Source organism: Psammomys obesus, unplaced genomic scaffold, assembly GCF_907164565.1.
Source record: "Psammomys obesus unplaced genomic scaffold, mPsaObe1.curated_primary_1811, whole genome shotgun sequence".
NCBI classification, from domain to species: domain Eukaryota; kingdom Metazoa; phylum Chordata; class Mammalia; order Rodentia; family Muridae; genus Psammomys; species Psammomys obesus.
Genome location: NW_026596356.1, coordinates 364,416 through 388,281, shown reverse-complemented (window position 1 = coordinate 388,281; position 23,866 = coordinate 364,416). Strand labels below are relative to the sequence as shown.

The 23,866-nt window shown below is 47.2% G+C and overlaps 1 protein-coding gene and 1 pseudogene across 1 annotated transcript; one reads left to right on the top strand and one right to left on the bottom strand.

The window, feature by feature from the left end:
• Positions 1 to 4,200: 4,200 nt before the first annotated feature.
• LOC129669296 (U6 spliceosomal RNA) lies at positions 4,201 to 4,322 on the bottom strand (annotated as a pseudogene).
• Positions 4,323 to 11,704: 7,382 nt separating this feature from the next.
• On the top strand, positions 11,705 to 13,320 carry Cavin3 (caveolae associated protein 3). Its single transcript, XM_055597408.1, has 2 exons — positions 11,705 to 12,183; positions 12,687 to 13,320. Exons 1-2 carry the CDS (start codon positions 11,800 to 11,802, stop codon positions 13,092 to 13,094), a joined length of 792 nt encoding a protein of 263 aa, XP_055453383.1. The 5' UTR covers positions 11,705 to 11,799; the 3' UTR covers positions 13,095 to 13,320.
• Positions 13,321 to 23,866: the final 10,546 nt, after the last annotated feature.

Here is a 23,866-nt window from a genome sequence, read left to right as displayed (position 1 = left end):
TTCCTTCCTTCCTTCCTTCCTTCCTTCCTTCCTTCCTTCCTTCCTTCTTCTTCCCTTTCTTCTTTCTCTCTTCTTTCCTCTCTCCCTCCTTTCCTCCCTTCCACCTCCATTTTTCTGCTCTTTGAATAGGCTCCTGTTATGTCACTCCGTGTTGCAAGACTTTTCATGGGGAGACATGAAGAAACATCTATTCACCCCAGGTCAAGGCAGAGCAAAAAAATGACTCTGCCCAAGTCTAGCTTGTGTTTATTTGGGATTATCTATAACTTACGGGGACCTGGAGTAGAGTACCTTCCACAGCAATTATTAAGCATTGATTTGTCCTCAGGAGAGGCTGTGTGTGACCTCTTCTGTGCAGGAATGGTAGTGGGTCCAGTCTTTTGAGTGTCTCTTATGGGTAATCTCAACTGCTGATTTCAAGATGGCAATAGGCACATTATGCTTGGAACAGTCTTCCTCGGCAACCCAGCTGGTGTGGTATTCACTGTATAGCTCAGGTTAGATTCATTCATGGCAATCTGCATGTTTAAGTGTCCCAGGTACTGGGATTACAGGGCTGTGCTACTATACCCAACTAGTGGTAAGCCACATACGTCAAATTACTTCCCAGGTGTAGATAGTAGGTGGCTTGTAAATGACTTAACCTTTTTGGGGTCTAGCTATCAATACATGGGAGAATGTTGGTACTAAGATGAAATAGTGAGAGAGCCCCAGCAGCTCACAATATCCTTAATTAAGCCTTAACCAATTTGCAATCACTGCCTACAGCACCTTATTCAAGCCCACCTGAAGCCGTTCATTCTATCTCAGTTTACAGGGCTACCCAAGTGCTCTGCCCTGTCACTTATGTGTGTGGTAGAATTAATACTTGCGTAAGAGTGCAGTTGGGAATGTCAGGCGGAGGGCTGCTGTCTTTTGCCAAATGCTTCCTAACGATTTGTAGAATGGTAGCCCGTATCCAGGCAGCAGTTCACTGAGGCCAGAATGCTCTGAATTCTTTACATTGCAGAAAAGGGCTCGATGGAGTCTATTCACTAATGGATTTTAGAGTGTGTGTGTGTGTGTGTGTGTGTGTGTGTGTGTGTGTGTGTGTGTCCCAAGACATTCCAAAGAAAGGCCCAACCCCTACCTTCCTGTGCTGGGTTCTGGAAGCAAGTGTATTTTCTGAAGCTCTGGCCTCCTTACAACCTCGGAGTCATGGGGGCATAGAGCTCTGATGCACACTGTCTGCTCTGGTCTAAGCTTTGCTGTGGATTCCTATAGTAACTTAAACAGAAGTTGTCACACAGTGTCTAGAACCCTTGATGTTCTACAGCTCAGGGAGGGGGATACTTTCATACTCTGTTTTACAGCAGGAATCCATGCAGGAAGTACCACCCTTGATTTCCAATGGAACAGCAACTCTATGCAAGGGAAAGTGATGGTATCCACCTCAGAAGTCTAAAAAGACCTTGGGAGACGCGTCTGCTGGTTGCCAACTGAAAATCCTGCTGACATCAGTGTCATTGTCTCCAGGAACGCTGACCAGGCTGCGCAGAAGTTTGCCACTGACATGGAGTCTCTCAGATTCTGCCCACTTCACGCCTGAGCCCTTCCTTAACCAGGCGCAGGCAGCCTTCCCAGAGGTGTTTTATGTCAAGCTACCTACCGCTGCCCTATGTAACAGACTCTTCTCTATGCTGAGCGGGAATCACCATTCTGTGCAATAGTAAAACTGCTCACACAGTGGGTCTCATGGGATGCTGGCCCTAGAATTTCTCTAGGCAAATATCACCACGTGAGCTCCCTTATTAGGTCATGCCTAATCTGTCCTTCTACAGAAGAAAAAGCTGGCGCTGAAAAGGCTGTGACCCGGGGGAGTCTCAGGGTGGACCGACTGCACCAGGTTCTGAGTCTACTGCTGCTCAGCCTGAGGAGGCAGAATCTCCAAAGGCACCAGGTTCCCTCTGCGCTTAACTGCAGTTCCCACCCACCACAGAGACCAGGTCTGCAGCTCTGACTGCTCAGACCGCTGAAGCACAGGACACTACTTCACAGTAGGAAGCTGCTCTGCAGACACTTAATAAGATGGAAAATCAAACAGTTTCTGCAAGCAAAGCAAAACCCAAAGACAGCGGTACACAACACCCCTCCCTCTCACAGGGTGACTGCCTCCTGCTGTTACAAAGTGTTGTTTTTTTCCCTGCCCTGGTGCTTTCAGTCAGTGTCTGTATGTCTATTTGTTTCCTAAGACTGCAAGCTATCCTAAATGTACATGGCTTAGAAGAGCAGAAGGGTGGGCTTAGGGATGTATCTCCACTGCAGAGTGCTGTCCCAGAATTCTCTAGGCCGTGGGTTTCATCCCCAGCACAGGGGCAGGGGTAGTGCGGGGCAGGCCGTGTCTGTGCACAGCTGTACTCCCAGCACTCAGAGGGTAGAAGGCCTACACGGCAAATTCCAGGCCAGCCTTGACTCCATGAGACTCATTCTAAAAAAAGAACAAAAGATAAAATAATAAAAGAAAGGAAGAAAAGGAGAAGAAGGAAAAGGAGAGAAATCGTTAACCCTGCCTCCAATCATCTCGGCCTTGGAGGGCGGAGGTATAGAACCAGTGTCAGCAGCACCACCCGACCCAGAAAGTGGGGGAGGACAATTCGCATATTCCATGTGCCTCTCCTAAGTCGCAGTAACACGTGAGCTCGGCTCGTGGCTGTCCTACAATATCTGCCTTAGCCTTCACAGCCTCTCCTTGCCTTAGTCCCCTGTCTTCCCTTATAAAGGCAACAGTCTAGGGCCCCCCCTAAGTTCAGGGTGATCTCATCTCAATAGCATTAATTTAATTTTATCTGCAAAGGCTCAGTAACCGAATAAGGTTACATTCACAGGTATTGGGAGTTAGGACATATCTTTCTGAGAGATAATGTTCAGTCTATAAAAGTTGGAAACACACACACACACACACCAGTCGTTTGAGTAAGCCATATGCCTGATTCTTGCCATTAAAGGCATTCCTGGGTCTCTTGGTCATACTATAACATGCTGGTGTCTATCCATTTGAATAGTGGAAATTCTTTCCTGCTGCCCTAAAGTCATGTTCCAGTGGCATAGAGCTGCCCCCTTATTGTGTCGTGTGGCCTTATTCCTTCCATAGACAGGATGCCTGACAAAGGCTGGAAGGTAGAGCCTACCCAGCGAGGCCCATTCCCTGCCATTTTTTTTTCTTTTAGCATACAAACAAAAACAGGACCAGTCATTTTATTTTATAAGACAATGAAACACTTCTCTTTCTAAAAAGTATGATATTTAGTATGGGAAAGCAATAAAGAACATTTACAGCATTGAACAGCAAAATTATGTATCTTAGACATTATGATGGACAGAGTAAAGATTATTTCCTTTTTTCATTTCCCCTGTTAGGGCAGTTTTCTAAAGTAACCACAAGCCATCTCTGATATCATTTCCACAACTGAGTGAAACCGTGGTCTGAATAACACTCCTGCCCCAGATGCTTGCTTAGCATATGGCATGAATCACCCTTTCCAGTTTGTAGGATGGCAGCAAGTCTGTTTTAGCCCAGCTCCCTGGAACCTCTTCCTGGCGCTCCCAGGAAAATAGTGATAATGGTTAAAACCAAGCCACAACAGGAAGTCAGCTGCCTATCAAAACAGTGGTGGTAGGGCCCTGCGTTTGGAGGGTTTCCTTTCCTGGACTGGATGCTCTGGACTTCTTGTCTGCTCTCTCTGAGCGAGGTAGAGCTATGGGAATAGGCATCTTCTTTTAGCCCAACTTGAGCTTGCGTCTGCTATACAGTTCTATACCAGATAATTTTCAAGGTGTATAGCAAATAAGAGAGGGCTTGAAAGGCAAGTGTTAACTCACTACAGAGACCATTATCTCCTTTTTGACAGAAAGCATCAGAGGCTCCAATGAGGAAACCGAAGACAACCAGCAACAGTCAAGATAATGCAAGCTTGTTATCCTGTACCTAGCATGACCCCACCGCGGGCACCTGTAAGTGCATCAGCAAGACGAAGAGTAACAACAACAAAACCCCAAACCATTATTTGGTTCACAAGGTGTGGTGGTTTCAATGAGAATGCCCTCCCATAAGCTAATATATTTGAACACTCAGTCCCCAGTTGGTGTAACTGTTTGGGAAGGACTAGGAAGTGTGGCCTTGTTGGAAGAGTTGTGTCACTTCGAGTGAGGCTTTGAGGTTTCAAAAAGTTCATAGCATTCCCAATGAGCTCTTTCACGAACTGGCGTGTCACCCTTGCGCAGGGGCCATGCTAATCTCCTCTGTATTGTTCCAATTTTAGTATATGTGCTGCCGAAGCGAGCAACGCGGTTAGCTCTGCCTTCTGCCTGTGGATCAGCAGAGCAGATGTGAGCTACTGTTGTAGGCCATGCCTGATTGCTTTCTTCCCTGCTCTCCACCATAATGTCAGAGACTGTGACTTTCTGGAACTATGAACCCCAAATTAAATTCTTTTATGAGTTGCCTTGATCATGGTGTTTTGGCACAGCAATAGAAAAGTAACCAAGACACAAGGGAAACTCTTTGTCACTGGCAAATATTCAGACAACTATATCTGTGTTAGCTTTTTGTTGCTATAACCAAACATGGAGGAGGAAACCAATTCAGAGGGCAAAAATTTCATTTTGGTTCATAGTTTCCTAAGTTTTTGTATAGGCGTTGTGGCTATGACAATCAAGTCAAGGGTTAAGTCCCTGAAGGATGCTTAGCTTATCTGAGCATCTGAAAGTGATGTCTAGGACCCATGACATTTCTTTAATTTTTATTTGTGAGATTTATTTGTTTATTCTTTGATGTGTATGAGTGCTTTGCCTGCGTGTATGTATGTGTATCATGTGTGTGCCTGGTTCCCATGGTGGTCCGAAGAGGGCCTCAGATCCCTTGGGGCTGGAGTTCCAGATGGTTGTGAGTTACTGTTGGGCCTGATAAGGTCTGCTGCATCTACCTGAGCCTGGCTCAAGTTTGGAGATCTGTCTTTAGTTTCTGATTTAAGAGGCGCCACTTTCGGGCAAAAGTGACTCAGCATATTTGCCTTAAAATCAACTCTGCCTGGTAACTGTTACGTGGAGTTTTGTTGCTGGCCCACCTCTCCTTGCACTACCTAACCTTGCTCTCTACATCATCTTACCTCACTTCCTTAATCGTGCCTCCTGACATAAACCTATATAAAGGACCGCTTTATTCAATAAACGGAGTTCCTGCTTTGACAGATCTCCCAGCTCGGTGGTGGCTTATTCCCTGGAGCCTCCGGGGAGGTCCGGGCCGTCGACACTCACCATCCTGCTCAGCCATGGAGGGTGTCCAGCTGGACTGGCCAACCCTCCTCTCAGCTCCACCTGCCGGATATTGACCTGGCAGACTGGTGCCCTGTGTGAGGACCCTGCTCCATGGAAGAACACTGACGGGCCAACTGGTCTGCGGGTGAGTGTACCCCCATTAAATATAGGGCAGTCCTCTTCATTTCAGAGATCCAACCCAGGTCTGGAATCCCTACAACTTCTGCTTAAAAGTAGGGGTTTCAATCTGCTTGAGAGATGGCTATGCAGATAAGCTCATTTCCTGCAGTCGGTTTTTGCCAGTGGCAGTGCCTCACCAGGTTGGGGTGAGAGTTTTCTAATAAATCTTTTATCTCAAGGAACTGCATAAGGCAGTGGCGGAGGATGGGCGTAATTCGCCTTGGGCTGAGAGCATCCTTGAGGGGCCGGCGCATCGGTCATGCAGTACACGAGACTGGACGGACCTTTCTACAAGGAGGAAAGCAGGGTCCAGGGGGAGCGCAATCAACAAGCTAACCCCCAGGTGCCTATAACTTAGGGAATGCTTTAGGGCACAGCTGACCAATATTCCACAGGCCTCCAGCAGGCTGCTCTCCCAGCCCCTTAGCAGGAGCAGGTTAGAGCGGCAGGTTTGGCGGCCTGGAGAAAGCTAGATGAGGGGCCTCTAATTTGGCTCACCTGGAAGCCTTGTACCAGTCCTCTTGGGTCAGTCTGTAAGTCGTGGGGAGGAGTGTTTCCTCACACCTTCCTGTGACACTCCTTTCCAGCTGGCACAGAATCATTGCCTCTCTTAGTCTCTTCTAGACTCTTCTGACTATGGCTGCCCTCTTCTCTTCCCACTCTGGAGTTGAGAAACCAAACAGCCCTGGTCTCCTAGCTGGAGCCTGTCCTGTGTCCCCACTGCCTCCAAGTCCTTTTAGCTCTTCTCCCACCACCTGGGCCAGCAGGGAAAGGCAACTAACAACCACTGAACTGTGTAACCACAACTCCAAAATCCAGTGGGGTCCCCACTCAAAATCTTCCCCTCAAATTCCTCACAAGAAGCAAACCGTTTTCGGGAATTCTTACAGATATGGACAAAAACAAAAGGGGGAATCATTATCCCCACCTGATTAATTGAAAAAGGCACTATTTATTAAAAAATTTAAATATTTGAATATTTAATATTAATTTTAAATATTTTAAATAAAAGTGGGCAATTACAGGCATTGGTGGGATGCTTTGGGATGTTAAGGGGAAGATACATTGTGTTTTATATCAGCCAGTTCTGTTGTGAGGTCAGGAAGGATGAACACGTAGAGAAGGAGAGCACATATACCAGCTATTTGGACAAGTTCTTTGGTAGGAAGGAAGATTCTGAAATGCTAAACCTCGCTGGTTGAGGAAGGGAAGTGTGGGGGGAGAGGACGGGAGGCAGGCCTTCTGAGTGGCAGTGGGGAGTTCTTCCTGAGCAATCACTCCCCTGATTCCCACTCAACTGCTTCCCGACCTTTCCACAGGGGACTGCTTTTGGGCATTACCTCCTCCTGATGATAGATGCTGGGGGTTTCCACCTCTCCCTCTGTCACTCCAACTCCACTGTGGAGGAGTCCCTTCTTTGCTCCCCCCCAATGGTGTTCTTTGTGGGGGAGGAATAGCCTTTGAAAGTCCTCCAAGATCAGCTAGACTCCCTGGCGGAGGTAGTTCTTCAAAATAGAAGGGGTTTGGACTTATTAACTGCCGAGAAAGGTGGCATCTGCTTGTTTTTGCAGGAAAATTGCTGCTTCTACACCAACAAATCAGGCATTGTTAGAGATCCAAGAACATCAAGAAAACCTGTGGACTGGCTTTCATGGCCTTCTACCCTATATTCTTCCTCTACTCGGACCCTTCTCTTCCTTCTCCTACTTACCCCTGGGCCATTCTTTCTTAACAAACTCATACAATTTATCCAGCAGTTTATCCAGCAGAGGTTAGAGGCAATTAAGCTGCGTCAAGTAGAAATACATTATCATCCATTAGCTACTCAGGAATCTAACTCTGGCTCGGCCTAGGCGTCTTCCTAGAAAAGACGCTCCTCTGCCTTCCATTTGACCAATGATGGGAAAGACCCCAGACGTGCTGGGGTGACCTAAGGCAGGTCCTGGAGGAGCTCCTGACAAGCTGGCTACATGGTACTCAATGACGGGTAAGATCTCGATGTGGGGGACAACCTAAGACAGGGGCCATGTCCGCTGTCAAATAAAAGAAAAAAGGGGGAAATGTTGGGCCTTACAAGGCCTGCTGCATCTACCTGAGCCTGAGTTTGGAGATCTGTCTTTAGTTTCTGATTTAAGAGGCACCACTTCCGGGCAAAAGTGATTCAGCATATCCGCCTTAAAATCAACCCTGCCTGGTAACTGTTACATGGAGTTTTGTTGCTGGCCCACCTCTCCTTGCACTACCTAACCTTGCTCTCTTTGTCATCTTACCTCACTTCCTTAACCCTGCCCCCTGACCCAAACCTATAAAAAGGACCGATTATTCAATAAACTGAGTTTCTGCTTCGACGGATCTCCTGGCTCGGTGGTGGTTTATTCCCTGGGGCCTCCGGGGAGGTCCGGGCTGTTGACACTCACCATCCCGCTCAGCCATGGAGGGTGTCCAGCTGGACTGGCCAACCCTCTTCTCAGCTCCACCTGCCGGATATACCCGGCAAGGTACCATGTCAGTGCTGGGAACTGATCTGGGTTGTCTGTGATAGCAACAAGTACTCTTAATTGCTGAGCCAACTCTCCAGCCCCAAAGGGTGTGTCTTGTATAATGAATTAATCTAGACATCTCGCATCATTTCTAAGATTTTGTTTCATTTGATAATTATAAACATTAAGCCTGTATTGGTGTGTGAGAGAAAGAATTTCAGCTTACAGCCTAGAGACTATTGGTGAATCACCAACCCAGCAGCAAGCCTCAGTCTCCTCTCAAAGGGAGTATGATTCTCAGTTGCTGAAGGAACTGTCTTAGTTGAATATTCAGAGTATTTTTTTCTGTAGTTTTCTTTATAGGAACTTCCCTGCTCGCTCATCTGTGTTCATAAATCACCATGATGGGAGAAGGAGAAATTACAGAAACCTCAAAATTTTTTTTTGTTTATCTAACCAAAGGTTCATGTTGGGACTCAGAAAACAATTCCACAAAGCATTGTATTTTGATATGTTGAGAATTTGATCTGATGGAGAATGGAAGTCCTCATTGATCTTCTCATGGCCTTTGTCTCCTGCCACTCCTTTCCCTGAGCAATTCACTGAAACCACAATTCTTTCTTCCTTCCTTCCTTCCTTCCTTCCTTTCTTCCTTCCTTCCTTTCTTTCTTTCTTTCTTTCTTTCTTTCTTTCTTTCTTTCTTTCCGTCTTTCTTTCTTTCTTCCTTTCCTTCTTTCTTTCTTTCTTTCTTTCTTTCTTTCTTTCTTTCTTTCTTTCTTTCTTTCTTTCTTTTTTTCTTCCTTTCTTTCCTTCTTTCTCTCTCTCTTTCTTTTCTTTTTTTCTTTCTTTCTCCTCTCTCACTCTCTTTCTCTTTCTCTCTCTCTCTCTCTCTCCCTCCCTTCTCTCTCAACAGGGTTTGACTGTGTAACCCTGGCTATCCTGGAACTCGCTATGTACATCAGGCCTTGAACTCAGAGGCCAATGCTTCTACTGCATTTTTTTTTCCTAAAGCAAATCATAGAAATGAGGGGTTGAGGAGAAGACTCGGCAGTTACTGTTAGGCCCAGGGAGAGCCCAATTGCCAGGAAGACAACTGAAGGAAACTTGGAGATGGATGGATGCAAACGCAAGAGGTTTATTCAGGCCATCGCATGATGGAGTCACCTTGCAAGTCAGCAAGGAACAGCCCCAGGGACCAAAAGCCTTGGGTTTTTAAAGGAAAAAGCACGGGGAGGCACGGGGTTGCAGCTTGTCAGTACAGGATTGGGTGTAGGGGCTATAGGGTCATTGACTTTAAAAATGATTGGTTCATTTTAGGCACCCAAGTCCAGTCAGTCCTGCTCTGGACATCTAGAGGATATCTGGTTTTTAAGTTACACCTGGGATGTCCTTTGATGTACAGATTCAGTCTTAGTTGGGGAGGGGGTGACCATCACATCCTGTGGCTTCTTGGAAAAGGGGAGTAAAGAGCTATCTGGGTGAGGGAGTTGTGACCTTCTGGACAGGTTGCCAGGCAACCCTATCTGGTACTGCCAGCCTGCACATTCCTTTGCAACAGGGAGGAGACCTGGGGAGCAACCACTGGGCAAGGATATCTTGGAACTACCGGCCTAGTTTAATTTTTTTTTTTTTTTTTATTTTACAACAGGGTGGGTCTTGTCTCAATTCATCTGCTTCTTTTTTGTCTGCGTCCTTCTGCTTTCTGGAAAAGTACTGAGAGAATGTAGTTTAACATGGGGTATAAAATTCATAAAGAAACCTGTGAAGCTGGCCTGTTCCTTTCGGTTACGAGACTTGTTGCTTTTCCAGAGAACCAAGGTTCTATGGCAGCAACCACTTTGGGTAGCCCACCTGTAACTTCACCTCTAGGAAGATCTAGACCTCTGGAACTTGCACTCACATGCACATGTCCACACACACACTAAATATATATATTTTTAAGCTTAAAAAAAACAACAACCCAGAAATTGGAAAGGTCACTCTTCACTGCAGGGGATAAGGATTCTGCTCCTTATCCTCTACATGACCCCCCCCCCCCGCTTGTCTAATCTCATTTCTGCGAAGCTCTTCTTTCTTCACTGAACCTAAGCACAGAACGAGACAATTTCCCTCTGTGTCTTCTCTTTTGAAATCTCCGTGTCATGTAAATGTAGTGGAGACTACATTTCAGTCTCTCCGTGTGGACCAGGACAATCCTAATCTTCCCGCCTTACAGTCCTTAGTTCTGGAATTACAGGTGTATAACCAAACCCATTTTAACCTGACTTTGGTGATGAGGACACCAGTTGCAAGCTTTATGATGAATGGTGATGGGCACTGTATCTTTGAGCATCTGCAGTTAGAACTAGACTGTGGTTCATGCTTAGAGTCGGTCACTAAGGCTTTTCTCAACCTCACTCATTTATGTATTCTTTTGGATGACTCAACATCCGGTAAGTCTAAGCTGGAGAGGAGACCCGGCCGGCAAGAGTACTTGAGGTTCTTACAGGAGACAAGAATTTTATTTTTACCTCGAAATTGCCTGTCACTACAGCTTGACACCTTCTGATACCCACTGGTTTCTGCACATGCATGTACACACACATAAAGAAAAAGATTTCCAAGTTGTTGGGCTGCAGTGTGGCTTATCCGCAGAATGCTTGTCTAGCATGTTTGAGGCCTTTGGTTTGATTCCTAACACTGTGGTCTATCAATTGACTAATCAGTCCGCTGCTCAACATCTATAATGCCAGCACTCGGGTGTGTGAGACAGGAGGATCTTGAGCTTGAGGCCCACCTTGCACAGTGAGACCCTATCTCGAAAAAACAGAAACAGAGTTGATGCCCTGGGTTCAGCCCCAGCCCCAGCATGAACTAGGCCTGGTGACACACAAGTGTAATCCTAGCACTGGTGGAAGGAAAAGGGTCAGACGCTCAAGGTCATCCTTGGCTGAACAGTGAGTTCAGGGCCAGCCTGAGCTACAATAAAACCCATTTCAAACAAACCCTCTTAAGTGTTAGTTCGCCAGGCTCAGCCGGATGCAGAACTCTGTTGTTCTCATGAGCAAAATCAAAGTCCAATTTAAATAGTAAAAAACAATTTCACAGTGAGAAACTTTCTACTCTGACACTCCACGCTGTGCTCCAAGCTGGTCTCCAACTGGCGATCTTCCTACCTCACTGTGCACCACCGCATCTGGCTACAGCAGCCAAGTCACCAGTACGGATTCTAACTCATGGCGGAGCTATCTATTCCCCGGGAAGCGGGACAACCCAACCCGATGAAAAGAAACAGCAATAAAGCCAGAGGCTGAACCTGGAAAATATCTGGGGATGCCCCGCCCAGGCCGCCTAAACACAAAGCCCTGCCTTGGGCCTACGAAGTACTGGGTCTGGGGCGGAACTTGCCAAACTTTACAGGCACCGCCCAGGGTGGGGTTCAGTTTAGGTTATGCCTTTAACACCCCTGCTCTCCCTCTCCCACCCCAACGCGCAGCCTTTTTCTGATCACTCCATGCATAAACGGAAATTTCAGTGGCTTGCCCTTTCTTGCGGGAGCGCAGAGGCCTGAAATAGGCCCACCAAGAAAATGAGCGAAAGGGGAGCTCAAGTTCAGAAAAAGGGTGCCTCTGGGCCAGCTTGTTTATCCCTTAGATCCCGGGGCGGAGCCTTAAAAAAAAAAAAAAAAAAAAAACTTTGGACATCCCGCCCTGTGGTCGGCCTCTTTCTCTCCCCACCGCGAAAGATGCCAACTCCCGCCCGGCTGGGCTGAGTCACAGCCTGAACTGGGGAGGAGGCGGGGAAAGGCAGCCCCAGCCCAGATTGCAGCCGTCGGTCCCAGGGAGAGCAGGCCGGATGGTCAGAGACCATGGGGGAGAGCGCGCTGGAGCCGGGGCCTGCGCCCGGGGCGCCGGCCGGGGGTCCCGTGCACGCCGTCACCGTGGTGACCCTGCTGGAGAAGCTGGCCGCCATGCTGGAGGCGCTGCGGGAGCGGCAGGGCGGCCTGGCTGAGCGGCAGGGCGGCCTGGCGGGCTCGGTGCGCCGCATCCAGAGCGGCCTGGGGGCTCTGAGCCGCAGCCACGACACCACCAGCAACACGCTGGCGCAGCTGCTGGCCAAGGCGGAGCGCGTGGGCTCTCACGCCGACGCGGCCCAGGAGCGCGCCGTGCGCCGCGCCGCCCAGGTGCAGCGGCTGGAGGCCAACCACGGGCTGCTGGTGGCGCGCGGGAAGCTGCACGTCCTGCTCTTCAAGGTCAGTGACCTCAGGCACCCCCCACCGAGAGGCACTACCCCCTTCCACGGGTCCACCATCTTCACTTTCCTGACCCTACAGGCGGCCCTCAGCTGGGGAAGACTCTCAGAGCCGCACCCACTTCCCACATCCCAGCCTTGATGGTGCTTGCTCCCAGCCTGGACAATCCACCCTCCTTGCTTTAGCTCAGGCAGATTTGGTCAGCCCCCACCGCGTGAAAATAACGGTTATGGCGTTTCCTGCCTCCTCCAAATGCCCGTACAGCTGTTGTCTCGTCGCACACCTTACATGGTTTCACCTACTTTGCAAACTTTCACAGTCTGCTCTCCCCCTCCCTGCACATCCCTCTGCTCTCCATCCCCCAACTTTCCATTCCTCTCTCTTGGCCCCAGTTCCCTGCGCAGAGGCAAAGGGCGGAGTAGCTACCCTCGGTGTAACTGCGAGGAGGGAGTTTCAGGCTGGTCCTGGCTAAGTGCCCACTAAAGCTGTGTCTTCACATTCAGGAGGAGACGGAAATTCCAGCCCGCGCCTTCCAGAAAGCACCAGAGCTCTTGGGACCGGAGGACCAGTTGGTGCTGGGCCCAGAGGAGCCAGAGGGTGAAGTTGGAGAGAGTTCCGATGAGGAGCCGGTGGAGTCCCGGGCTCAGCGGCTGCGACGCACCGGCCTGCAGAAGGTACAGAGCCTGAGAAGGGCTTTGTCTAGTCGAAAAGGCCCTGAAGCAGCACATCCCACACCAGTCAAGCCTCCCCGCCTAGGGCCTGTCCGGAGCTCCCAGGGCCCAACAGAAGGCCAGCCTGCCGCTCAGCCAGACCCGCCCCCAGAGTCTGCCCTGGAGCCAGAACCGCCTCAGCCTCAGGCTACCAAGGACGATCCTGGGAGGCCCGTGCTTCAAATAGAGAGCACGACCTGATCCCTGGGGCTCCCTGCCCCACTTGGTGCTTATGCATTGTTCCAAAATAAATCCTTAAAGAGTGCAGCGCTTACATCCAAATAAGGAGGGATTCCTGAATCCACTGCCCCGCTCGCTCCAATCCTTCCCTTCTTCCTTCCGGGCTTTCCAGTCTTGTACCCTGTACCCTGGAAACATCCACCAATTTAGGCTCACCACCAATAAAAGCTGTTTCGTCTAACCCAGACTCCATGTGGAAGGGGGAGCATGAGCACGGGGAGGGGAGGGCAGTGGGAGGAGCAAGCACGACGGAGGGGAGGGTTGAATGGCAAACACTTCTGCCTTTTCATTGAGTCCTGTTCTGCATTGGCACGGAGAAGTGCCCTACCGGCCGCTTACTGCCTGAACACATTCCTTGTGGGGACACATGAGTGCAATTTTGGGCCCGGCTGGGGGATGGTTTGCAGTGCTTTGATGAATGCCCAAGGAAATGCCAACTAATGCGTTCCCATTTGGTTTCTTCGATCTCTGACACCCTTTATTAAAAGCTGACTTTTACAGAGTTCTTTAGTCAGGCTCGTGTTCACTCCTCCGATGTCTGGTGTCGACCCTCCCTCCGGGGCCTCTCCTAGCAGCCACAGACCATTGGGTTGGTGCAGTTGGAAAGCAATCCAAAAGTAGCCTTTGGTCTACTTACGTTCTTCTGCCAAAAACCAAAAGAAAACACACAAACCACTTATTGTTTTCAAAAACAAATGAGTAATCTGATAGGTGGAGAGAGTCTAGGCCACTTAGAATTGAGCATCTCCCACAAACAAAGAGACAGTGTGATGAACTGACTTCATAGGTGAAAGGAGTAAAACAAAATCTTCTCCCACAGTCTTCCAGTCTTCATGCCAATGCACTAAAAAAAATCTACATGTCTTTTAGATTTTGTTAGTGTTTGAATCTGAAATGTTCCCTGAAGGCTCATTGCTGGGAGCTTGGTTGCTCGCTTTCTTCTTCTCCTCCTCCTCCTCCTTCTTCTTTTCCTCCTCCTTCTCATTCTCCTCCTCCTTCATCTCCTTCTCTTCCTCCTTCTTCTTCTCCTTCTCCTCCTCCTCCTCCTCCTCCTCCTCCTCCTCCTCCTCCTCCTCCTCCTCCTTCTTTTGCAGTAGAATGGGTTCTGATCTACTGAATGGATTAAGCCCTGGTGGTTTCCATAGTATGCCAGCGTTATTGGGAGAGAGTGGTTTGTGTGTTTTCTTTTGGTTTTTGGCAGAAGAACGTAAGTAGACCAAAGTGAAAAGTAGGTGAGCTTAGTTGGAGAAAGTAGGTCACTGGGTGTATTTCCTGGACAGATGGATGCTTTATTGCCCATCTCTGTTTCCTGGCTGCTATGAGGTGAGTGGCCTCAGCTAGATATGCCTGCTGCTATAACCTGCCTCACTTCAGGCCAAAGCCATCTCGGCAGGCCCCATTTTAAATTACAACAACAACAAATCATCTCAGTATGGTAGCATGAGGAATTAATTTCATATGCCTAACAGAATAGCCGCAGTGTTAATTCCCCTGAGGGTATACATCATGTCAGTTTCATGCACTTTCAAATAATCTGGAATATTCAAGTGTCCACCACCATTCTGTGGACACTTCCATATCTAGCACTGGCAGGGTCATAATAAATAGCAGTGGGCACATGGGATGGGAGAGGGCTATCTATCACCTTTTTAGGGAAACAGGCCATGTGGAAGCCTAGCTGCTTGAAGTAGGCCAGGCAGGGCATAAGTACAGCAGTTTGCTCACGATGCCCTCCCTGGGGGATGCAGATTGCAGCTGGCCTGCGCATCTGGTGAAGCTGCCATGGGTGCTGTGATGCGGGCTGACGACTGGCTGAGACACCGGTGGGTGCTTCTGGGCCGGACGGCACACACAGATGAAGTGCAGTGATTGCCGTCCATGTGACAGAAGCTGTGCAGTGGCTCTGTTTCCCTCCTATTTAAAGAGAAGCAGCAGCAGACACGTGCTGGAGGACAACTTTAACAGCTGTTCTGCTGTGGGAGTTCTACTGAACTCAGATCATCAAGCTACGTGACATATACTCTCACTCGCTGGGCCATCCTTGGTCTTCTGTCTTCTAATTTAAAACGTTTTTAAAGGCTTATTTTATGTGTTTCGCCTGCATGTTTGAATGTTCATCACATGTGTGCCTAATGCCCATAGAAGCCGGGAAAGGGCATTGGATCCCCTGGAACTGGAGTTACAGATGGTTGTGAGCCACCATCTGGGTGCTGGGACCTGAACCCACATCCTCTGCAAGAGTAACAAATGCCTTTACCTGCTTAGCCATCTCTCCAGCTCCTACATTCTTTCATAACTTTTGATTAAGTTTCATTCAAGACCAACAGCCACTTATTGAGTGCCTACTAAGTGGCAGGCCCTGCCTGAGTATAGTTCAGAATTTCTCCCCCTCCTGAGTTTTCGTTACTAATGAGTGGCACTGTTATTTGCATAAAAATTTTAACTTTTGGTTGGTTAAATAGTTCTGCGTTCCCTCCCACAAGGAGATAGTTATCGTGGACCTGACCTTTACAGTAAGGCTTCCACACTATTAATCTGTGGCCTTTTGAGGGCTTCTCACCTGACCAGGCTTAGACCACCTGTCTGATCATGCAGGTCTCCTGGTTCACACGGTCAGTGTCTCTCACAATAAAGCTAAAGCTTTTCACTAAACTTAGGAATTGGTCTCTTGTGTCTTGCTGTGTGTCCTCATGCTGCAGTAGGTTGAATGTCTCTGAGCACTGAAACGATGCCACAAGTGGGAGATCACAGCTGACCCCACGTGACAGTCACCATGTGAGTGCAGGTGTACTGAATGTTTATACAAAAACTCCGTTCGGCTCTGTGTGTAGAGTGCATGGCTGGTCCAGACGCCGGAGCTCTCATTGTCCTGAGCCTGTGCTGTCGTGCTGAGCCACATGCTCTGTCTGGTCTCCTGCAAAACTCAGCAGGGCACACCTTCTTCAGGGCCAGGCGTTTCCTTGGTCCCAAAGCACCCCTTGCCCAGCCCTCAACGCTCTGGTGGCCTGGTCGTGGTCGTGGTTGCTATGTTTCATCGTTTCATCCCATTCTGCCAGACCAGTGAAAATTTTGCTCTGGAGACTGTTCTACTCACGGTTTCTTGCGGCTGGTGCTCCTTTTGACCACATGGTGTCACTGTCGGGGTGCCAGTGTCCAAGCTGGCGCTTCATCCAGCTCCCCCAGCTCTCTCTCCGCTTGGTTTGATTTTCTGGAGAGGGGGCAGTTGGTGGACCAGGCTTTGTGGGTCTGAGGGCTCCTTTCAAATGGGGAGACAGGAGGCTCCTCCTGCAGACTCCGAAACCCTGGTAGTCACAACACTCCTGGCTTCCTAGCCGTTACTGCTTTCCAGAGTCTCCCACCTCAAAGGGACAGGAAAAGTCTTTTTATTTCTTTTTTCTTTTTTAAATCCTTAGGAATCCACCTGATTTCCCGCTTTCAACCCACAAACAAAAGGAAGGCCTCAGATGATTTTTTTTTTTTAAACACATAAAATGTGTAGGCCCTTAACTTCTAGAAACCCAAAGACTTGGGGAACTTCCAAAAGAAGGTACAACGTTAGTTTTTATTCCTTCCTAATTGGTCTACAATAGCAAATAACTGAATCAAGTTAAGACAAAATTAGTTCTGTTTCTTAAAAGCCCACTTGATCACATTATGTTCTCAATTGTCACGGCTACAGTAATTGTTAATAAGGTTGGAGGGCATGGAGGGCATGGAGACGCAGATGAGAGCCTTCCCACAGTGCAGCGCAGCCACACGCAGCTGCTTTAGGCAGGTGGAGGGTACGCTGATGGATCGCTAAATTTCAGAGGTGGTTCTCAGCTCTTTAGGCCAGAAATGGAAATTTATTCGTTGATCCAGCATGATTTGGCTGATCTGAAATAGCAAAGCTCAAAAAAGATTGATTAACTCTGGTACTAGCCTCATTAATTTCCCTAAGAAATCTAACTGCCGAGTAAGTGGAGCAACCCAGGCAGAGAGAGCAATTTTCATCCTGCTACAGAGTCTCCAAGAGAAGTCAGAGAGAGCTTAGGGTGAGTGCAGAGAGTAAGGTTACTGAGCCTGTGCTCTGGTGTGACATTCCTCCTATAGCAACAAAGAATACATGCATTCATGGTAGGGAATTCTCCTGTGGGTAAGTACAGGCAACTCTGGGCTTTCCTTTGTTGCAAGCGGAGGAGTCATAACCTCAGCCCTGAAAAACTCTTCATCCCCCAAGCCACTGAGTCCACTAAAGTGTCTTGTTCAGTCTTGTCTATTCTTAGTTGGTCTGCGTTTGAAAAAACCCAGGGCCCAGGAGCTCACCATTTTGATGGTGATGGTTAGTTAGATGACGGGTACAGTCATCTGGGAAGACAGAACCTCAACTGTGATTGGCCTGTAGGCAAGCCAGTGGGGTCAACTTTCTTAATTAATGATTAATGTAGGAGGACCTATCTCATCATTGACAGTGTTACCCCTGGGTGATTAGCCCTAGGTTGTTTAATATGACGGACTGCAAGCCGTGATTGAAGAGACCTCACCAGTCCAGGCCTGGCAAACATGGATCTGGCAGGCCTTGCCCTTCTCCCCGATACCTTCTGCCTTGCTAAAAAACTTCAGATTACATTCCTAAAGCTAGCCATCAAGGACTATCCCCCCCCCCTTTTTTTTTTGACACTTCCTCCTCCTGAGGCTAACTACCAAGGTCCAGCTGTCAAAGTATTGAAGTCCAGCAATCAAAGGCCTCTTTGGTTCACCTAACTAACATGCCCAATCAAAATATACCACCCCATCCCAGTCCACTCTAACACAGAACCTCCCCCTTTTCTCTTTTTAAAAATGATACCTGAAAGGTTATTTGCTGCTGTTGTTCTGCCTGAGTCAGAGAGCAGTCACTTGCACTTTTCTTCCCTGACTGATAGAAGGTCTCCCTGTGAAAACAGGTGTTTGAGTGTTTGTGCCTAATCCAGGAAGGAATCCCCAATGTGCCGGGGTGAGGCGCTAACCTTCAGCAATAAGACAAATCCCTTCCTCTCTAGGTGGCTTTGGTCACAGTGATCATCACAGCAAACTAGGACAGTGACCAAGACATTCTCTTTATCCCAAGATCAAAATCTGTTCCCACGATTTCCAAGTGTGGCAGTTGTTTCTCCTTCAGGGATATGTTGGAGAAGACCTACTGAAACAGGGTACAGAGGGCTGAGTCATCTAGGATTTCCCCAGTCTCTTCTTCAGGCCAGGCATTATCTATTCTTTTTTGTGTTCTTTCGAGTTGTGGCCCTTTTTTTCTTGTGAATTATTCAACTTTATGGAATCTGTCTTAAACAGGTAGATGGCGAGGTGCCATGGAAGCATGATTTTCCTACTCAAAGACATCTGGGCTTCATGGCTGGCAATTGCCAGTTTTCTTTGCCAGGTCTTTTATAAGAACTAAAAAAAAGATGATTCAGTTGGGGTTGGGAATAGCACAGTAGTGGCAGAGCATTTGCTTAGCATGAGGTGCTAGGTTCAATCCCTAGCACTAGAAAAGAAATGTTCTTTTGGTATTTGTGGTTTCTTGGGAGACTAAGGCAAGAAGATTACTGCAAGTTGAAGGACACTAGGGTCTACAAGAGCCTGTCTCAAAATCCCCTTCCTGGAAAGGGTGCTGCCTTTATGGAATTCACACGAAACAGGCTTTTGTAGCAGAAGTCGCTATATTGGAGAGACAAGGTTTCGTAGTCCAGAATGGCCTTGAGTCCTCAGTTCTCTCGCTTAGATTCCTGGGTGCCACCATGCTCAGAATGGCCTTGAGTCCTCAGTTCTCTCGCTTAGATTCCTGGGTGCCACCATGCCCACCTTGTGATACAGTCTGGAGTTAAGTGCTCTGTCCCAGCGGGGCAGCAGCTACAGGGGAACCTCGTGAGGTCTCCCACGGTCTTCATGCCAACCTAATTCCCCTCTCCAGACGCTGCCTCTTGTTGCATTGCTTAATTTTAAGGGTGGAGGGAGAAGCCCTAAGTGGGTGAAGGTCCTGAGTGAATGTGTGTTTCGACATATGGGCATAGCCACGCGGGGGACTCCAGGGCCACACTGACAAAGCTGTTACCTACATGGCTAAAGAGGAATGGAAAGCTTTCCTCGGGAATCTGAGTGGGGAGTCTGAGCATGAGTGTTTGCGGACCTGTGTGGAAGGGCAGCTTCCTGCCCCAGGATGTTGACAGCCTGAGCAGCCAACCCTCCTCGTGCTGTGGGTTTTAGAGGTGTCAGCTAGAGCACCCACTTGATCCCAGCTTCACTCTTCGTGTGTCTGTCTTCTCTTCACGCACCACCCCTAGTCAGGGTTCTGGGTCCCAAGCAATACGGGTCTTGAAACTTCTTTTTATTTCCATAAATGTCTCAAGTAAGTCAAAAGTTAGTTTCAAGTAAGTTAGAATGATCATGAGACTTCCACTGACGTGTTAGGGTCCACCCTGTGGAGAAGTTCTTTCTGCCCAACAGCCAAGATTTCCCAAGCCCTAAGTGTCACAGTCAAGATGTGGCTTCATTCACATCACTGTCCTGAACCCCACATCTGATGAGTCACTGACTGACTCTTGCAGATTTTTTATGAACTCAGTGACATATTATCTCATAAATAAATCCAATACATCTGGGGCCACTCCAAAGACTTGAGAAGAAAACTTGCATAGGGGAGCCAAGGGACAGAGACAAGTTAGCATCTGGAGCTGATTATGCTATTTACTGTGAAGATCTGTTGGGCTGAGTGGACAAGCAGAAAACACTCAGAACCTGGCCAGGCACGGGCAAGCTTCAAGTTCCTTGTTTTGTTTGGATTGCTCGGTGGGTAAATTTACTCATGCAGGAAACTGGCTCATACTATGAACATTTGCATTCGTAGGCACTAAACAATATACTTTTTGTTTAACTCATTTTGTTGTTGTTTTGTTTTTATAATGGGGATTGAAACTAGGTCTTACATATGGTAGGCAAGCATTTTTTTTTTTCAGGTTTTAAGAAATGATCATTTAAGACAGTACATGACCTTAAGCAGGTCAGATGAAGAGGTTACAGAGATGCCAGCAGAACAAAAGTCTGAGTAGGTCAGGACATACTGTGTTAGCATTTTTTTTTTAATTTTATTTTTCTTTTTAGTTACATTTTGTTAACTCTGTGTCCCAGCTGTATCCCGCTCCCTCATTCCCTCCCCAACCCCACACTCCCTCCCTGGTCTCCTCCCTGCCCCTTTCCAAGTCCACTGATAGGGGAGGACCTCCTCCCCTTTCATTTGACCCTGTTTTATCAGGTATCTTCAGGGCTGGCTGCAAAGTCCTCCTCTGTGGCCTAACAGACTGTTCCTCCCCTGGGGGGGGGGTGTCAAACAGCCTGCCCTTGAGATCCTGTTAGAAATAGTCCGTGTTCCCCTTACTTTGGAAAACTACTTGGTTACTGAGCTACCACGGGCCACATCCGAGCAGAAGTTCTAGGTTATATCCATAGATAGTCCTTGGTTGAGTGTCAGTCTCAGAAAAGACCCTGTGCCCGGATATATTTGGTCCTTGTACAGCTCCTATCCTTTCCATATCATACTAACTTCCCTTCTTTCATATGATTCCCTGCACTCTGCCGAGGGTTTGGTTATGAGTCTTAGTGTCTGCTTTGAAACACTGCTAGGTAGAGTCTTTCAGATGCCTTTTGTGGTAGACTCCTGTCATAAGTTCAATGCACATCCCATTTGTCTTTCTAAATGAGGATTAATCACCTTCGCCTGTGTCCACTTTCTTGATTATCTTCTTTAGGTGTGTAGATTTCATTATGTTTATCATATCTTGTAGGTCTATATAAGCGAGTATTTACCAAGTTTGTCTTTCTCCTTCTGGGATACTTCACTCAGAATGATCTTTTCTAGATCCCACCACTTGCCTGCAAATTTCATGATTTCCTCCTTTTTGATTGCTGAGTAGTATTCCATTGTGTAAAAATACCACAATTTCTGTATCCATTCCTCCGTTGATGGACATCTGGGTTGTTTCCAAGTTCTGGCTATTACAAATAAAGCTGCTACGAACATGGTTGAACAAATGTCCTTGTTGTGTACTTGAGCAAATTTTGGGTATATACCTAGGAGTGGTATAGCTGGGTCTTGAGGTAGCACTACTCCTAGTTGTCTGAGAAAGCGCCAGATTGACTTCCAAAGTGGTTGAACCAGTTTACATTCCCACCAGCAATGGAGGAGGGTTCCCTTTTCTCCACAACCTCTCCAGCATGTGCTATCACTTGAGTTTTTCATCTTGGCCATTCTGATGGGTGTAAGGTGAAATCTCAGGGTCGTTTTGATTTGCATTTCCCTAATGGCTAATGAGGTTGAGCATTTCTTTAAGTGTTTCTCTGCCATTCGATGTTCCTCTTTCGAGAATTCTCTGTTTAGCTCTGTTCCCCATTTTTTAAGTGGATTACTTGGTTTGCTGCTTTTCTGCTTCTTTAGTTCTTTATATATACTGGATATTAGCCCTCTGTCAGATAAAGGATTGGTGAAGATTCTTTCCCAATCTGTAGGCTGTCTATTTGTTTTGATGACAGTGTCTTTTGCTTTACAGAAGCTTTTCAGTTTCATGAGGTCCCATTTATTGATTGTTGCTCTTAGAGCCTGTGCTGTTGGTGTTCTGTTCAGGAAGTTGTCTCCTGTGCCAATGAGTTCTAGGCTGTTTCCCACTTTTTTTTCCAGCTGATTTAGAGTATCTGGTTTTATGTTGAGGTCCTTGATCCACTTGGACTTTAGTTTTGTGCAGGGTGATAAATATGGATCTATTTTCATTTTTCTGCAAGTAGACATCCAGTTGGTCCAGCACCATTTGTTGAAGATGCTGTCTTTTTTTCCATTGAATGGATTTGGCTTCTTTGTCAAATATTGAGTATTCATAGGTGTGTGGGTTTATTTCTGGGTCTTCTATGCGATTCCATTGATCCTCCTTTCTGTTTCTATGCTAATACCATGCAGTTTTTATTACTGTTGCCCTGTAGTACAGCTTGAGATCGGGAATGGAGATACCTCCAGATGATCTGTTGTTGTACAGGATCGTTTTGGAGATTCTGGGTGTTTTGTTTCTCCATATGAAGCTGAGAATCTTTTTTTCAAGGTCTGTAAAGAATTGAGTTGGTATTTTGATGGGAATTGCATTGAATCTGTAGATTGCTTTTGTCAGGATGGCCATTTTCACAATGTTAATCCTACCAATCCATGAGCACGGGAGATCTTTCCATCTTCTGAGATCTTCTTCAATTTCTTTCTTCAAAGACTTGAAGTTTTTCTCAAACAGGTCTTTCACTTGCTTGGTTAGAGTCACACCAAGGTACTTTATGTTATTAGTGGCTATTGTGAAGGGTGTTGTTTCCCTAATTTCTTTCTCAGCCTTTTTGTCTTTGGTATACAAGAGGGCTTCTGATTTTTTTGAGTTGATTTTGTATCCTGCCACTTTGCTGAAGGTGTTTATCAGCTGAAGAAGTTCTCTGGTTGAATCTTTGGGGTCGCTCATGTATACTATCATATCATCTGCAAATAGTGACACTTTGACCTCTTCCTTTCTGATTTGTATCCCCTTGATCTCCTTTAGTTGTCTTATTGCTCTGGCTAGGACTTCAAGTACAATGTTAAAGAGATATGGAGAGAGTGGGCAGCCTTGTCTTGTCCCTGATTTCAGTGGGATTGATTTAAGTTTCTCTCCATTGAGTTTGATGTTGGCTATAGGCTTGCTGTATATTGGGTAGGCAAGCATTTTACCACTGATCTGTATCTCCTTTTCAGTTTGAAATACACTCTCAGCGGCTGGAGAGATGGTTCAGTGGTTAGGAGCGCTTGTTGCTATTGTAGAGAACAGAGTTTGATTCCGAGCACCCACGTGATGGTTTACACCCCTCTCTAATTCCAGCTACAAGGGATCCAGGGTTTTCTTCTGAGCAACCTGGAGACCAACCGTACACTTGGTACATATATATACATGCAGGCAAAACACTCGTACACAAAATAAAATAAATAAACCTTAAAAACCAAGACACAGTCCCACTAAGCTGCCCAGGCTGGCCTTGAACTCATGATTCTCCTGGCTCAGTCTCCTGAATAGTTGAGATTATAAGCATCAGCCACTAAGCCTGGCTCCAGATTTAGTATTTCTGTGCTTTTTCCCTGTAACTGAAAGTGTAGCTGTAGCCCCAGTGACAGTGTCACTCACAGCACAAGACAGGGACTCTTTAACCCCCCTTCAGATGCCGACACAGTGCTTGGAACTAAGCAGAAAGGATGTCTCCAGGGAGGTGGCAGAGAGTAAGGCTGAGCAAGCGCTTGGCCTCAGGAGCCCTGCTTTGTGCTCCTTTTTATTGGCTCTTGGCACGTCTTTGGGCTGACTAACGCAGGCACTGACTGTGGGGCTGCAATCAGTGTATGGGCCCAAGAAAATGTTTTATTGGTTGATTGATAGATTTTTGAGGCAGAATTGATTTTCTGGAGTCTAACTATGCATCCTTGTCTGGCATTTAGACCAGGCTGACCTGGAACTTATAACATCTGCCTGCCTGAGCTTCCCAAGTGCTAAGGTTAAAGGTTTGTGCTACTAAGCCTGGCAAAATATTTCACTTTCTTTTGAGTCAGAAGAAAGCAATCAGTGTTTTAGTCAAGAAGGTGTCATAATGAACACTATTAATATATAGTAACACAGTTGTAAAACTACAGTTAAAAACTGTTTTTTTTTGTGGGTGGGTGAGGTGGCTTAGTGGGGAGG

What these genes read in the sequence shown, in the direction of transcription:
- Cavin3 (XM_055597408.1), top strand. Translation starts at nt 11,800, where the DNA reads ATGGGGGAGAGCGCGCTGGAGCCGGGGCCTGCGCCCGGGGCGCCGGCC. An exon ending in TGCACGTCCTGCTCTTCAAG is followed by an intron (nt 12,184 to 12,686) that starts GTCAGTGACCTC and finishes CTTCACATTCAG; the next exon opens with GAGGAGACGGAAATTCCAGC.